This window comes from Mesoplodon mirus (genome assembly GCF_964341445.2).
Source record: "Mesoplodon mirus genome assembly, chromosome: 19".
Lineage (NCBI taxonomy): Eukaryota > Metazoa > Chordata > Mammalia > Artiodactyla > Ziphiidae > Mesoplodon > Mesoplodon mirus.
Genome location: NC_138995.1, coordinates 18,039,645 through 18,054,819, shown reverse-complemented (window position 1 = coordinate 18,054,819; position 15,175 = coordinate 18,039,645). Strand labels below are relative to the sequence as shown.

The 15,175-nt window shown below is 42.4% G+C and overlaps 1 protein-coding gene across 1 annotated transcript in view; it reads left to right on the top strand.

The window, feature by feature from the left end:
* Positions 1 to 15,175, top strand: part of TANGO6 (transport and golgi organization 6 homolog) — a 170,478-nt gene that overhangs the window by 124,149 nt on the left and 31,154 nt on the right. Inside the window, exon 16 of the mRNA XM_082606990.1 lies at positions 6,906 to 7,057. Coding sequence (XP_082463116.1) covers positions 6,906 to 7,057 — 152 coding nt within the window. The remainder of the gene's footprint in view (positions 1 to 6,905; positions 7,058 to 15,175) is intronic.

Here is a 15,175-nt window from a genome sequence, read left to right as displayed (position 1 = left end):
CCACCGTGATTCATTTAAAGCAACAAAGACCTTAGCCTGAATCACATAAGTGATGGTTGGGCAGTGGGGAAGGTGGATATTTGAACAGAATTAGAGTGCTGTTTACAAGGAAGAATGGGAAAATGCTAGTGAGGTGTACACAACAAAATTTGACATGTAGGGATCCCTAAAGCTCAAATTAAGAACCCTTTTTGTAGGATCTTTAAATTCTGTTATTGCAGCCCTTGAAGCTGTATTCTCTGATCATATGCATTCATTTTGTTCTGCATAGAAACCTGGTCAGGGCTCACCCCCAACCTGGAGACTAGGATCCAGTACAGTCTTAAGAAACCAGCCACACAGCATGACAAGAGCTAGGGAGAAGGAGGACAGTCAGAGGCTAGCAGAGCCTCTAGGAAATGGGGGCAGAGCTGTAAATCCCCGAAGAAGACCAGGTTTGAGCAAGGGTGTGGCAAATCTTGACTGTGTATGTGAGGTCTAAGAGAGGTCAGGTTGCAGAGAACATGACAGCAGGGCACTTTGAGAAATGCATGCAGAGTGGATGCAGGGAGTGTCCCAGCTCGTCCAGTCCAATACCTGGAAAACAAGGTAGCAAGTGGGCCCAGAGCCAGCTGACTGGGTACAGTACAGGGCTCTTGAGATCCAAGTCTCCACTGGCTCCTCTTAGGTACACTTGGGAGTGGGGTTGGTGGAGCATGCAGTTAAATGGATGCTCATTTGGAAAGTTGTAATGAAGCTCTGGCAGGGCAGGAATTTATATAAATGGAATGTTAAAATTTGGTTTTGTTAATGTAATGGTATGCCCTTGACTTTTATGGTAGGTCAGTGTAAGAAACAGCCATATGATTTCTACATTGAATGTAAAAGTTCTGTTGTCCATTCTGCTCTTCCCTTTTCCCCCAGGTCTTCACATTACTTGTTCCTTCAGCTCTTCTCCTCTGACAGCTTTTCCCTGAGCCCTCACCCCTGACTCTTAACGGCTGCCCCCTCCTTATTTTTCTTCGTAACTCTTATTGCTGCTGGAAAGTTTATTTACTATTTATTGTCTTTCTCCTCCACTAGAAGTAGGCTTCATAAAGATGGGAACTTTGCTTTCTTGTTTATGCTATATTATCTCCAGTACTGAGAATGTACTTGGAATATTGTAGGCACTCAATTAAGATTTGCTGAATGAATGAGTAAGATACCTCTTGGTATTCTTCCTGAAGTTTTTGTCTCCTAACGAATCTATGTTCTTTCTTTTATTGAGTAATGGGAACTATGTTTTTTCTGTTTCCTTTTTTGCCTCAGCTACCAGAATTGCTCAACTAAATTTGGGATTCATTTGCAATAACCATTCTTAGCTTGGGATATGTGTACTTCTTCAATTACTATAGAACTTCTAAAAAATATTCAATTCAGTTTCAATATTTTTTATTGTAAGTTGCCTCAAATCCCATAGGGAAGTAAATAAGGATCGAAGAATAATAAATGAACTGACTGATTGACTGAAGGGTAGCTGGGAGAAGTCAAAAAAGAACACCAGGCTTTTGAGTCTGGATGAAAAAGAATACTGGAGCTGTTATTAATGGAAATTGGTACCAGATCAAAACATTACTCATAAAAGTATCTTTCTCTGTCACCATTTTGGGCACAACTCACTCCATTGTTATTGCTTGGTCATTTTTTTTCCTCTTCCCCAGTAGACTTTGAATGCCATGAGGGGAGGGACTCTTTCTTGTTTATGGTCCATAGTGCCTAGCACCGTACTTGGCACATAGTGTCTTTTCTTTACCACTTATTTTTTTTATCCATTTTAAATTGAAATATAGTTAATTTCAATGTTATGTTAGTTTACCACTTATTTTTAACTTTAAATCCCTACATTAGTAAATATTAACTAGTTTGTCATCTGCTCTTACCTTTTCAACCTGCAATTTCCCCTCCTTATGGATTTCCAGATTTCCTTCATTTCTCAGTGACTTCCTTCCCATCAAGGACCTTCATTCCTTTAACCACAGCAGCCTCCCACTCCAGTACTCATGAATATGTGCCTTTTCTTCCTTTCTAAGTCTCCTGAATCTCATTCCCCTGATGGCTAAGCCAAAGATGACTCATCACCTCATAGACTTCCAACTGGAAGGGGCCAGAGAGACCATCTCATCTAATTGACTCATCTCCAGTTGGTCCGGGGAGGTGAAGGGAATTGCTCTGAGTGACACTGCTAGTTGGCAGCAGGGCCAAAATTAGAACACAGAGCTCTTAACTCTGGATGCACATCTCACACTGCAGAACGAGCACGCCCGTTTCTAGCTCCAGAAAGGGACAGTACTATAACAAAAGTAGAAAGAGATGTTTTCCTCTTTTGGAAATATCTTAAATGCATTGTATCATAGGAGTTAAGTGTCAGACTACCTAAGTTTGATCTTGGTTGTATTTACTCTTTGGACAAGTTATTTGTCCAAAGAGTAGTAAATCTTTTTTCTCTTTTTTCTATGCGTTTGTATATTTAATATACATATTTAAATCTGTAAGTGTGGTTTGTTTAATATTGAGAGAAGTTATGTGTGTGCATTTTTACATATGTAAATGGAATGATACTGGTTCTATTAGTTTCTTTCACTTAACAGTGTCTTAAGGAAATTAAATATTTCCTTTAGAAATATTTTCTTAAGGAATATTAAATTTTCTTTAATAGCTTCTTTTTGGCCGCGCAGCAGGTGGGATCTTAGTTCCCCGACCAGGGATCAAACCCATGCCCCCTGCAGTAAAAGCACAGAGTATTAACCACTAGATCACCAGGGAAGTCCCAGGGGAACCTTTCTGTATTGTTGCACTTAATTCTATCTTGTTCCTTTTAATGACCACACAGTATTCCATAATATGTATGGTTATTTAACCACTTCCACATTAATTAATATTTAATTTATATCTTCTCATTTTTTACTATTACAGTTCTGCAGAGAAGCCTTTATGCAGATTTTGTTGTGCATACATGTGACTGCCTTCACTAGGACTGATATTCAGAAATGCAAATACTAGTAGGCACAAAGTCCCCTCTTTTCTATTCTGAAAATAGGCTATGGCTAAGTCATTCATTGATTCCATTTCTGCAATATATGTTGATATTAACTGAGCAGGAGGTGAGTCTTGTGACTGCATGTATTGTGTTAGGAACTGGGAGCATTTTAGAGAAATTAGTCCTCATCTTTTTCTTGTATTGTAAGGAAAGTACATTGTGTTCCTGACTTTGAGGGAAAACAAAAAATAAACTTCCTCCTCCTCCCCCTTCCAAGTGACTGAAGATTAGTGACATTATGCTAAGCAACCTCTGCTTGACTCTGTGATGGCATTAACTGCACAGTACTGTAATTGTTGGTACTTATCTGTTTATACCCACCCCCTAAACTTTGGGCTACTTAAAGGGTAAAGATTACGTTTTATCAATTTTTGTATCCCTAGAACATTAGCATGATACTGTTGCATAATTACATTTTATTGAATAAATGAGTGAATTCGGTTCAACATTGGTATTTGTTGAGTACCTAGTATGTGCAAAGATTACTAAGAACCAATAGGAACAGAGATGAAGCAAAGTTCTACCCTCAAGGAATTTATAGTCTAATGGAAGAAATAGATATAGGCTGAAAACATCTAGGAATCAAGGCATTAGTAACAAATGTGATTTAAGTACAAAGTACTGTGGGACTTCCAAGGAGGACTAATTAAGGCTGACTGAGGATATTAAGGGAGGTTTTCACAAAGGAAGTGGCATTTGAGGCATTTTAACTGGGCCTGATATAGAGCAGGTTGGTGACTTTTCTATGTAAGTTACCATTTTGGTGACTTTAAACATATGCTTCAGAAACCATTTTGTCGCCATTTAGATAATCATGTTACCTTAGGGCTACAGAAAGGCTGGAAGTGGAGTGTTATACTTGGTTTCTGGAGCTAGGGCCTCAGAGCCAAGATCAAGTCAAAGCAGCTTTAGTTCTCAGCCCATCTGTGGAGGAAGAAGTTGTTTCCATTAAAAAAAAAAAAAAAAAAAAAAAGTCAATTCTGAGTGCCTTGGCGTGCTTTCTCCTCTCTTTAAGAATAAAATAATGCAAAAACCTTTTTTGGCCCCACTTCCTTGACCAGCTACCACCCCATTTCTTTGATATGCTGTGCAGAGAACTCCTTAAGTGATCTGTCTCCAATTCTTTTTCTCCCATTATATATATATATATATGTATATGTATATATATATATATATATATATATATATATATATATTTTTTTTTTTTTTTTTTTTTGGCTGTACGCGGGCCTCTCACTGTTGTGGCCTCTCCCGTTGCGGAGCACAGGCTCCGGACGCACAGGCTCAGCGGCCATGGCTCACGGGCCCAGCCGCTCCGCGGCATGTGGGATCCTCCCGGACCGGGGCACGAACCCGTGTCCCCTGCATCGGCAGGTGGACTCTCAACCACTGCGCCACCAGGGAAGCCCTCACATTATATTTTAAACCCACTTCTATCATGCGCTTACCCCTGCCAGTGCATCAAAACTGTTTTTGTCGGGCTTCCCTGGTGGCTCAGTGGTTAAGAATCCACCTGCCAATGCAGGGGACACGGGTTCAAGCCCTGGTCCGGGAAGATCCCACATGCCGTGGAGCAACTAAGCCCGTGCACCACAACTACTGAGCCTGTGCTGTAGAGCCCACAAGCCACAGCTACTGAGCCCACGTGCCACAACTACCGAAGCCCACGCGCCTAGAGCCCGTGCTCTGCAACAAGAGAAGCCACCACAATGAGAAGCCCACGCACTGCCATGAAGAGTAGCCCCTGCTCGCCGCAACTGGAGAAAGCCCGTGCACAGCAACAAAGACCCAACGCAGCCAAAAATAAACACATTTATTTAAAAAAAAAAAAAAAAACAACTGTTCTTGTCAGGGTCAACAGTGACCTCATTGTTACTCAATCTAATGGTCAATTCTTAGTCTTCTTTTACCTGACTTATTAGCAGCATTTGATGCAGACCATTCTTTCCTCTCTGATACACTTTCTTCCCTTAATTTCTAGGATACCATGCTAATTCTTCTCCTACATGACTGGTTATTCCTTTTCAGTCTCCTTTGCTGGTTCTTCCCTTCCCAGACCCTTCCCAGACTTAATGTTGAAGGAAGGGTATAGGTTTGGTCCTCGGTCCTCTTCCCTTCCCTGCCTAAACTCACTCCCTTGATTATACATCTAGTTTCAAGGTTTTAAATATAATCTACATTCCATTGATTCCAAAATGTATATCTTCAATCCAGACTTCTCTTCTGAACTCTCTATATATCTTCCACTACTTTTTCAACATATTAAAACTGAATTCTCCTGCTCCAGGCCTGCTTCACTTGGAGATTTTCCCACCTCAGTTGATAGTAACTTCATCCTTCCAGGCACAAAAGCTAAAATCCTGGAAGTCATTATTGGAGTCCTCTGGAAATCATGTTGGTGTAATCTTCAGAATATATGCAGAATCTTTTTCTCACCCCCTCTACTGTTCATGTCACCATCCTCTCTCAAACAGCTTACTGCAGTAGCTTCCTAATTTGTACCCTTGCTCCACCCCAGACACACATACAGACACATACACTACTGCATGTTCTTAGCACTGCAGCCAGAGTCATCTTTTAGCACCTTTTTGCTCAAAATCCTCCAAAGGCCTCTCATTTTACTCAGAAAAAGCCCAAGTCCTTACAGAGGCCTACAAAGGCTTGTAAGCTCTGCACCAGCACTCACCCCTGCCATCACCCCTCTAGCCTCCTCTTGGGCTTTCTTGATGTTCCACAGGCATGCTCCCCCACAAGCTTTTTTTTTTACACTAGCTGTTCCCTCTTCCTGCTGTACTCCTCCCCCAGATGTCCACATGGGCGACAGCCTCACCTTCTAGCCTTTGATTAGATGTCTCAACCATCTCAATGAAGCCAACCCTGACCATCTTTTTAAAAACTGAAGTCTGCCACCATCTTCATTACTCCTTTTTTTCTTTTCCACGCTGCTTTCCTCCTGCTGCCCCCCCCACCACCGCATGGCATTTATTACCTTCTAACATACTGTGTAATTTACACTACAATGGAAACTCCAAGAGAGCAAGACTCTTTGCTTCTTTTGTTCACCAGTATATCCCAAGCATCAGAAGCCGTGCTTAGTATATAGTAGGACTCTCAGTAAAGATCTGCCAAATGAGTGAAGAATCATAGATCTCTCTTTGACAAGGACCCAAAATGCCTTGATTGTCTTTCACTCAATTTGCTTGAGTAGGTAGGGCGATAGTGTAGGAAGAGTACTGGGCTAAGGACCAGGCTCTAGCCTTGGACCATACTTGCTGTTTGTGTGACTGTGACAGTTGTATTGAGTTTGTGAAAGTTTATTAAGCTATGCACTTATGATATGTACATTTTTCTCTTTTATATATATATACATTTTAAAGTCTTCAAATATTTTATTTCCCCATGTAGGTTTTTAGGTTATAATTGGGATTCTACTTGCTTTTTCAGAAAATAATTCATCATGAATATTTTCCCTAACATTATTCTTCCAGAGCATGATTTTTAATGGTTATGCAAGTACTTTGAAAAGTATAAAACACCAGGGGCTTCCCTGGTGGTGCAGTGGTTGAGAGTCCGCCTGCCAATGCAGGGGACACGGGTTCGTGCCCCGGTCCGGGAAGATCCCACATGCTGCGGAGCGGCTGGGCCCGTGGGCCATGGCCGCTGAGCCTGCGTGTCCGGAGCCTGTGCTCCGCAACAGGAGAGGCCACAACAGTGAGATACCCGCGTACTGCAAAAAAAAAAAAAAAGTATAAAACACCATACAGTGTGCCATGGTGATATGTTATTCCTTCTTTAAGAAATTGAAAGTTTGTTTTGAAGTATTTTGATTTCTTCCCTTTTTCTACAGGGGACATGGTCTCAGAGTACCGAGAACCTTTGATCCACACCTTCCTGAGGGGAGCAAGAGATCCAGATAGTGCTCACAGGGCCAGCAGCTTATCCAATCTTGGAGAACTGTGCCAGAGGCTGGACTTCATGCTGGGCTCTGTGGTTCATGAGGTACTGCATGTTGATTCCTTTCTCTAAAGCTTGTTTTTACTTGAACCTATGATATAGCTCAGCACTGGGAGTTAGGAGACCTGTGTTCTTTTTCTAGATCCGGTAAGTCATTTAACCTCCCTCAGCCTCACTATTCTCATATGTATATTGAAAGTTGATTTAGTAGGAATTTTTTAATTGCAAGTGACAGGAAGTCATCTTAACCTACTTTAAGCCATAAAAGGGGATTTATTATAAAGAGTCCAAGGAAACATAACAGAATTGAAGAAGCTTTGAGGAAGTGCAAACAGAAGTTTACCCTAGTTTTCTGGGCCATCTGTGAGTCTCATCTGTTTACAGAAAACTCTCAGGCAAATACATACTCTAATTGGACCCTCTTCGGTTGGAGGTGCCTTGTATTCAGGGAGACGGGGTCTTATCAGAAAAGAGTAATTAAGTTCCATGTTTTGTTCACCGCCTTATACCCAGTGCCTGGTACATAGTAGGTAAAGGATAAATGAGCAGCCAAAATAGTAGCCATACAAGATGTTGGCACTGGACACATCTCCAGTGTTTAGAGTTTAAGATTTAAACTGGTTTTAGAGTTTAAGATTTAATGAAAGGTACATTGCACTGTTGTCCTCTATGAATATCTTTCTTTAGCCTCTTAAATTTTATCTTTGCCCTTGTGTTTACTTAGTCATCAATATATGAACATATGTCTCAAGTACATACTATGTACTAGACACTCTGCTATTTAAAGATGTTGATGGGCAAAAGAAGAGTAGTTAATACGTTGCCAGGTGTCTTTTTACTCAGTGGGCTTCACCATCTTAAATCTTTAAGGAAGAAGATGGATTATAAATTATAAATATGTAAATAAAATACAGTTTATATTACCTTATTATTTATGAGAGACTAGATTTTTCATATAGAGCAAATAAGTTTACAAGAACAAAAACTTAGTAACTTTGTAATACTGGCTTCTTTCACATTATTCGGTATCCTAGGGCTGACCATGTTGAACATCAAATCTTAAGAAGTGTCTACTGAGAAGGAATTTTCTTCAGTGTTTGGTGATTGTGTCTTATCAACAAGCAGAGAAACATGCTCATGGATGTATATATACACTTGAATTTATGGTATTTCCTGACTCCTGAGCTTTATATGCTTAGTTTAATTGATTATAAAGGCTACTCATCATTAAATTTCAACTTAGGACTTTTAGGAAAGTTATACATATTTGTTTCCTCTTTTTAAAAAAAAAAAAATTATTTATTTATTTATTTTTGGCTGCATTGGGTCTTCGTTGCTGCGTGCAGGCTTTCTCTATTTGTGGCCGGCGGGGGCTACTCTTCGTTGCGGTGCACAGGCTTCTCACTGTGGTGGCTTCTCTTGTTGTGGAGCACGGGCTCTAGGTGCACGGGCTGCAGTAGTTGTGGCTTGCGGGCTCTGGAGCACAGGCTCAGTAGTTGTGGCGCACGGGCTTAGTTGCTCTGCGGCATGTGGGATCTTCCTGGACCAGGGCTCAAACCCGTGTCCCCTGCACTGGCAGGCGGATTCTTAACTACTGCGCCACCAGGGAAGTCCTCCTCTCCTTTAACTCTAACTCGAGGGACACAGCCCTATGCCCAACTTTCTGTATATGTTTTTAATAACTTAGAAACAATGATTACTACCAACTTAAAACCTTTCAGTGCTCTAATATACATGAACCATTGGGCGCCTGATTTTTATTTGTTTTGGATGGCACTTTGCAAATCTCTTATTCTTTAGTGTATTAACTTGTAACACTTAAGGACTTTGCAGGTCTATTTGGTTATAGCGGCTAAAGATTTCAGTCTGTTATAAATAATCTGGGTCAAATTTTGAAATGGTTCCCACATTTTTTTTCTCTGTTTATTTGATCTGTTCACATGACTCAACCCAAAGTGAACCATAAACCATGAACTGAAACAAACTCATGGACCATGATCTGAACCAAACCCAAATATTATTATTCTTAATAACAGAGATAGAATTTGCATACTATACAATTCACCCACTTAAAGGGTATAATTCAGTGGTTTTTAGTGTATTCACAAAGTTATGTAAGCATCCCCCAGTTTTTTTAAACATGGCCATGAGCTGAATAAAAATTTCCCCCAGATCTCCAAGTGAATCAGCTCAGATTTGACAGTATCCCATACATTTTCTAAAGCCAATGAACTCAAACTATGCCTGACATCATGATCTTCTCTGAACCCCAAAACTGAGACTGTATTTCTTTTTGAGTTCCTAGATCTTCTTTCCTTTCTCTCTCTTAAGGAAACTGTTGCACGCTGGTGGCATATGATTTCGTGTTGAAAAAATTTCTTGGTTTGGTTAATTAGAAAGATTGAGCTAAAGCAGGTTTTGTAACATTTAAGAAGTATCATCTTTCTGGAGACCACCTGACCTGTTGGAAGAGAACCAAATTTCCAAGCACACTTGGGGATGGGAATAAATGAGGCCCTGTCCCACCAGCCACTTACCTGTGTTCACTTGGTCAGATGACCTAGACTCTGGGCTTGGTTTCCTGACCTAGAAAATGGGATTAAAATATCTATAATGGGCTTCCCTGGTGGCGCAGTGGTTGAGAGTCCGCCTGCCAGTGCAGGGGACACGGGTTCGTGCCCCGGTCTGGGAAGATCCCACATGCTGCGGAGCGGCTGGGCCCGTGAGCCATGGCCGCTGAGCCTGCGCGTCCGGAGCCAGTGCTCTGCAATGGGAGAGGCCACAACAGTGAGAGGCCCGCGTACCGGAAAAAAAAAAAAAAAAAAAAAAAAAAATATATATATATATATATATATATATATAAAATGCAGGATTGTTACAGAGTTGTAGGGATAATGTATTTGGGTAATATAATGATTTATTCAACAGTTGTTACTGAGAGCCTACTATATGCCAAGCAGCATTCTGGACACCTACAACATATCATTCTTCAAAATGGACAGTGATTTCCATCTGCATGGAGCTTACGTTCTAGGGAGAGGAGACAGACAGTAAATGATATACATATTAAAATATATAGTATGGTAGACAATGATAAGTTCTGTGGAAAATAAGAAAACGTAGAGCAAGTAAGGGTGACCAGGATTATAGCATTAGGTGGAGGGGAGGTTGCAGTCTAAATGGGGTAGTCAAGGTAAGCCCCATTGAGAAGGTGATTTTTGAGTGGAGAAATTTTACTTTTCTGTATTAAGATTTTTCTTTAAGGAGCATTTTGGTCATTTGAAGGGAGCTGACGATGACAGTGATTAGGATGGACAGCAAGGAGATGAGAACAGGGGCAACCAGTGTCCTTCAAATGTCCTCAGTCGTACGTTTATCAAACACCTGCAGTGTTCCAGGCCAGGAATACAAAACCCGAAAGATACTACCCTGTCTTCTGGGCATGGGTAACCTGTGGACGAGACGAACAGCAGTGATTACAGTTACAGTCCAGTTACTCGTGCTATAGGTGCTATGGGGGCACGTTTTAGGAGCCCCTCAGCCGGGTTTGGGTGTCGTCAAAGACGTGCTGGAGGAAGAGACTCTTAGAGCTGAATCTGGAGAACAGGTAGAAATTAGGTAGCCCAAAAAAGCAGAGGCGAGCGTTTCAGCAGAGGGAGCAGCTTGTGCAGAGGCACTGTGGTGTGGGACAGCCTGACATGTTTGAAGACCTATAGGAAGATCCAAAAGGTTAGAGTGAAGGGGTGGGGCGAACACTTAGCTGGTAGCAGGTCTGAAACAAGAGACCAGGCAGAGGCTACATGATGAAGGGCCTTGTTAGCTTTACAACCTTCTGGCTCACAGCGAGAATTGAGCATTGCTTATTAAGCCCTCAGAAATGAAGTATGAATAGGTAGTAGACTGTTTGCTTACCATGGGTGCTAACACAAAGAGAGAATCCTGCCTTTTGTTTCAACCTTAGAATTGAATGTGAGGAGCTGCTGCCCTGGGGGCACCTGTCAGGCAAACCCCTTGTCGAGTGACCCTGCCCCACTTCTAGAGACCTGGACACTCTGTAACATCAATCCCAGGAGTGTTTATTATCATTAATAATTGTGAGCACAACAAGGACAGAACCAGTCTTTATTTACCTTTGTATACCACCTAGCGCCGAACACAGCATTTGGCCTATAGTAGGTACTCAGTAAGTATTTACTAATTAATATTGAAGGAAGAGGAAGATAAGGCTTACTTGGGAAGACTAGTTGCTACATGTTTTAAAAATAGTAATTGGGACATCCCTAGCGGTCCACTCTGCGCTTCCACTGCAGGGGGCATGGGTTCGATCCCTAGTCAGGGAACTAAGATCCTGCATGCTGCGTGGTGCGGCCAAAAAAAACCAGTAATCATAGCAAGCACTTCACACTCTTCTTAGTGCCTTACGTAAGTCAGCTGATCCAATCCTCAAAGAGGAAACTGAGGCACAGAGAAATTGAATCAGTTGCCAAGTTCATGACGGTTGGAAGTGGCAAAGTTGGGATTTGAATGCAGGCATTTGGTTCCTGTATCTGTGCTCTTAACCACTCCTCTATATTGTCTCAATAAATGTTTCAATTCGTTTATAAGATTACTTTTGTGCTCTTGAAAAAGAAGGGAGTTGCCATGTGAGAAAAGCTACTGGAAGGGTCATGTAGCTCTGTTTTAATAGCACTTGCTTTTGGCGGTGAAACTTCAGAAGACAATATATTCCCGCTGATTTGAAAAACCAGGTGTTTCCATCTCACATAATTTCTGTGTCTTCTTTTTAGATGTTCCTTCTTATGTAGCATCCCACACTTGCCATGTCATCAGTGCCAAACCAGCTGCCTTGGGTGGACTGCAAGTTTGAACATGATTGGACACCTGACAGTCTTAGTATTTCAGCCATTGAGTCCTCCTGTAGTCAGACCACTCTTGTCCATTCTCATTGAAAAAGTGGGAGATTTGGCCTGGCTTTTAAGTAATTCTTCATTCATTTGTTTTTCATTTGACAAATACTTACTGAGTACTTACTCTGTGCCAGTTATGAGACTACAACCAAGCCTTATGCTAGGTGGGGGGGATCCAGCTCTGAACACAGAGAAGTTCCTGTCCTTGTAGAGCTGACATGCTACAGAGGAGAGTTAGGTAACAAACAAGCAAGTGTGTAAACAAATATATATTGTGCCAGATGGAGTAAGTGCGAAGGAGATGAATCTAGTAAGGCAAGGGACTTGGAGGGAGTTTGCTGTTGTATGTGAACTTGGATGGACAGGAGAAGCTTCACTGATGAGTGACTTAGGCAGAGCCATGCAGGGAGCAGGAGCTGACCCAGGCAGGTATGTGGGGAGAGAGCATTCTGGGCTTTGGCTTTTACTGTGAGTGAGATGGGAAGCCAAAGCAGAGGAATGAAATGCTTTAACTTATTTTGAAAGATCATTGTGTCTTCTTCTACGACAATTCTTTCAGTGTCTCGTGAAAACTCTTGAAGTCTCTTGTAGTCTCAGAAATGCTTGGCCCCAGTGTGTACTGGTGGAGAAGGAGCTTTAACTCTGGGGAAACTTGTCTTTGGCTGCAAACTGAAGGAATTCTTCTTCGTGTGTGTTTGTCATGTGCCAGGTATGTTAGAGGACACAGACAAAGGACCCAATCTCTTCCCTCAAGGAAATCTCAGTAGAGTGTGAAACACAGAGGAATAAATAAACAATGGACTAGAGTGATCTCCTAGGACAAGCCCAAGGTGCTGAGGGAACATGGAGCTGGGACCCTCAGGTAAACTGTCAGGGTTTACCCGACAGCAAGAAAGTCACATTGATCAAGTGTTAGCCAGGCAGAGAAAGAGGGGAAGTGTAACTTGTTTTGATGTAAAATTGAACAAACCAACCACCATAGGCTCTTCTGATGTGATCTGATCTGGGGGTCATAGCTGTGGTTCTTGGGCATCTGAAGAAAGCTGTCCTCCCCGTTGCGTGGTCCAGACTTGGGCCCTGTCTGTGCCGTGACAGTGCTTGCTGGTAGGGAAGGAACGTAAGGGATAGGACCAACCCTTCCACAGTCTCTGTACTGGGAATTCAGGTTTTTCCTCTCTGTTGATGTCAAGATTTAATCTGTTTGGAGAGCATTATTATTGCTCTCCTATTTCTCCTTGTTCTTGTCAAGAACTGTATTGCTTAAAACCAAATCTTGATAGGCTCTTTCATCTTTATCGTTCTCCATGAAAAGTAAATATGATTTAAGCGAACCACAGGGAGAGGCCCATCCCCGGTACAGCAAATAAGATACGCCCCAGGTGACAAGTGCAGGAGCAAGCCACTTGTAAGGTAGTGCCCAGAATTCCACGAACCCAAGCTCTGGGGTCTGATGCAGAGCTGTCACCTCTGATCCACTAAATTATCTGAATTGATTACCAGGTTTGCCACAATCAGTGCGGTTTCCTAAGTGACAGCTCATGCACTGAGATGAGGGCTCGGGTGGATGTCCTGGGAAACCTCAAGGAAGCAAATGGAGCCACCACGGTTCTGTTCCACGTCAGGTTTTTTTTTTTAAGTCTTTATAGAATTTGTTACAATATTGCTTCATTTTATGTTTTGGTTTTTTGGCCCTGAGGCATGTGGGATCCTAGCTCCCAGACCAGGGATCGAACCCACACCCCCTGCATTGAAAGGCAAAGTCCTAACCACTAGACCGCCAGGAAAGTCCCCCACATCAGGTAGAGCAAAGCATGCGGGAATTAGAGGCCACCCTGCCTTTGCTGGTAAAGTTTCTTAGTTTACAAAATAGAAGGACAGATGGTTTAGTTTCAAACAAGTTAGCAGACTGACTGAATTTTAGCAGGAGATTTTAGGGAAAGGGATGAAGGTGCAGCTGGAAAGTTGACATCATCCTTTCTTGATACCTCAATCCTGCTACCTCTCTTCTGGAATTTTCCAAAGTTGGTTTTTGGTACTCTTGCCATTTGTTTTATCTTTATTTATATTTCTGATTATGCTTGGTGCGTGCCAGCTGTTTGGGGAGTGATGTTTTCTATATTTCTGTTGGCTCCTATCAAGTGTGAAATTGCTTAAACTGACCTTTAGCGTTTCCAAAGCAGTCGTCATTTTTGTCTCTGCATGGCTTTCAAAAATGGATATGATTTACAAAATTTAGCCAATTAAAAAAAAAATCCTTCCATAGTTTGGTTTACTAGAATAGGTACATTGACCCTTAGGGCAGGTAACATGAAGATCCCATGGAATGGGTTTCTGACCTTTGGGAAGACTTCCAATTCATACATTAGTAAAGACCTTACATCATCTATCTATCTGCCAAAGCTTTTAGGCGGGGGGGTGGAAGGCAGTGTTGAGTATGTCCTTGGGGTTGGAGGTGAGAGAGACTGGCCATGGGGGCAACTTGTTCAGACTGGACAGATGGAAGAGAGCGGCCATGCGACCTCCCTGCTTCTGGTGTTTGACGAGGAGGCTACCCCACTGGCTTGTAGAAGAGCAACGTTACGAGTTGGTTGCGGGAGCTTGACATGAACAGAAGGCTGTTCTTATCTCTCAATGATATCTGCAAGACCATATTAAAATTCTGATGCTTTGAAAACATTTTGCACAACCGAACATTGTTGCTTTCATGGGATGCGGTCCTGTGACAGAGGTGTTGAGGAAGGTCCAGGAACTCTTCTGTTCACAGGCTTCTTCCTGATTGTCCTGGATGGCTGATTGCAGGTGGACTTGGTACAATCTGGTGCATAAATCGCTAAGAGCAAGGAGGCCATTCCGTCTGATCTCAGTAGGGCTTGTAACAGCCAGCTCCTCCCGGTCACACCTGCAGGGCAGCACTGGCATGCAAGGACTGGCCTTGCAGGGGAAGCCCTTTTCCAGCCAGGGTGCTTCTACCTCTCCTGATTGTGGAATAAATGCCTGACAGTCAGAGCTGGTGCTACACTGAGCCCTGAGGCAGAGGCATGGCCCACCAGCATAGTGAGGCAGAACAGAGGTGGCAAAGCTGGACACGGGTGGGATTCCAGGCTCGGAGGCTTTTGCCTGCCAAATGTGGAAACACGGGCCCAAAGCTAAACCCAGAGGGAAGCAGGCAAAAGGCTTGGGGGAGTCTGAGCATTACATGGCCCTGGGCTGGCTTTCATACCTTAGTTATCAGACTGAATAAGTTAAACTTTTATGT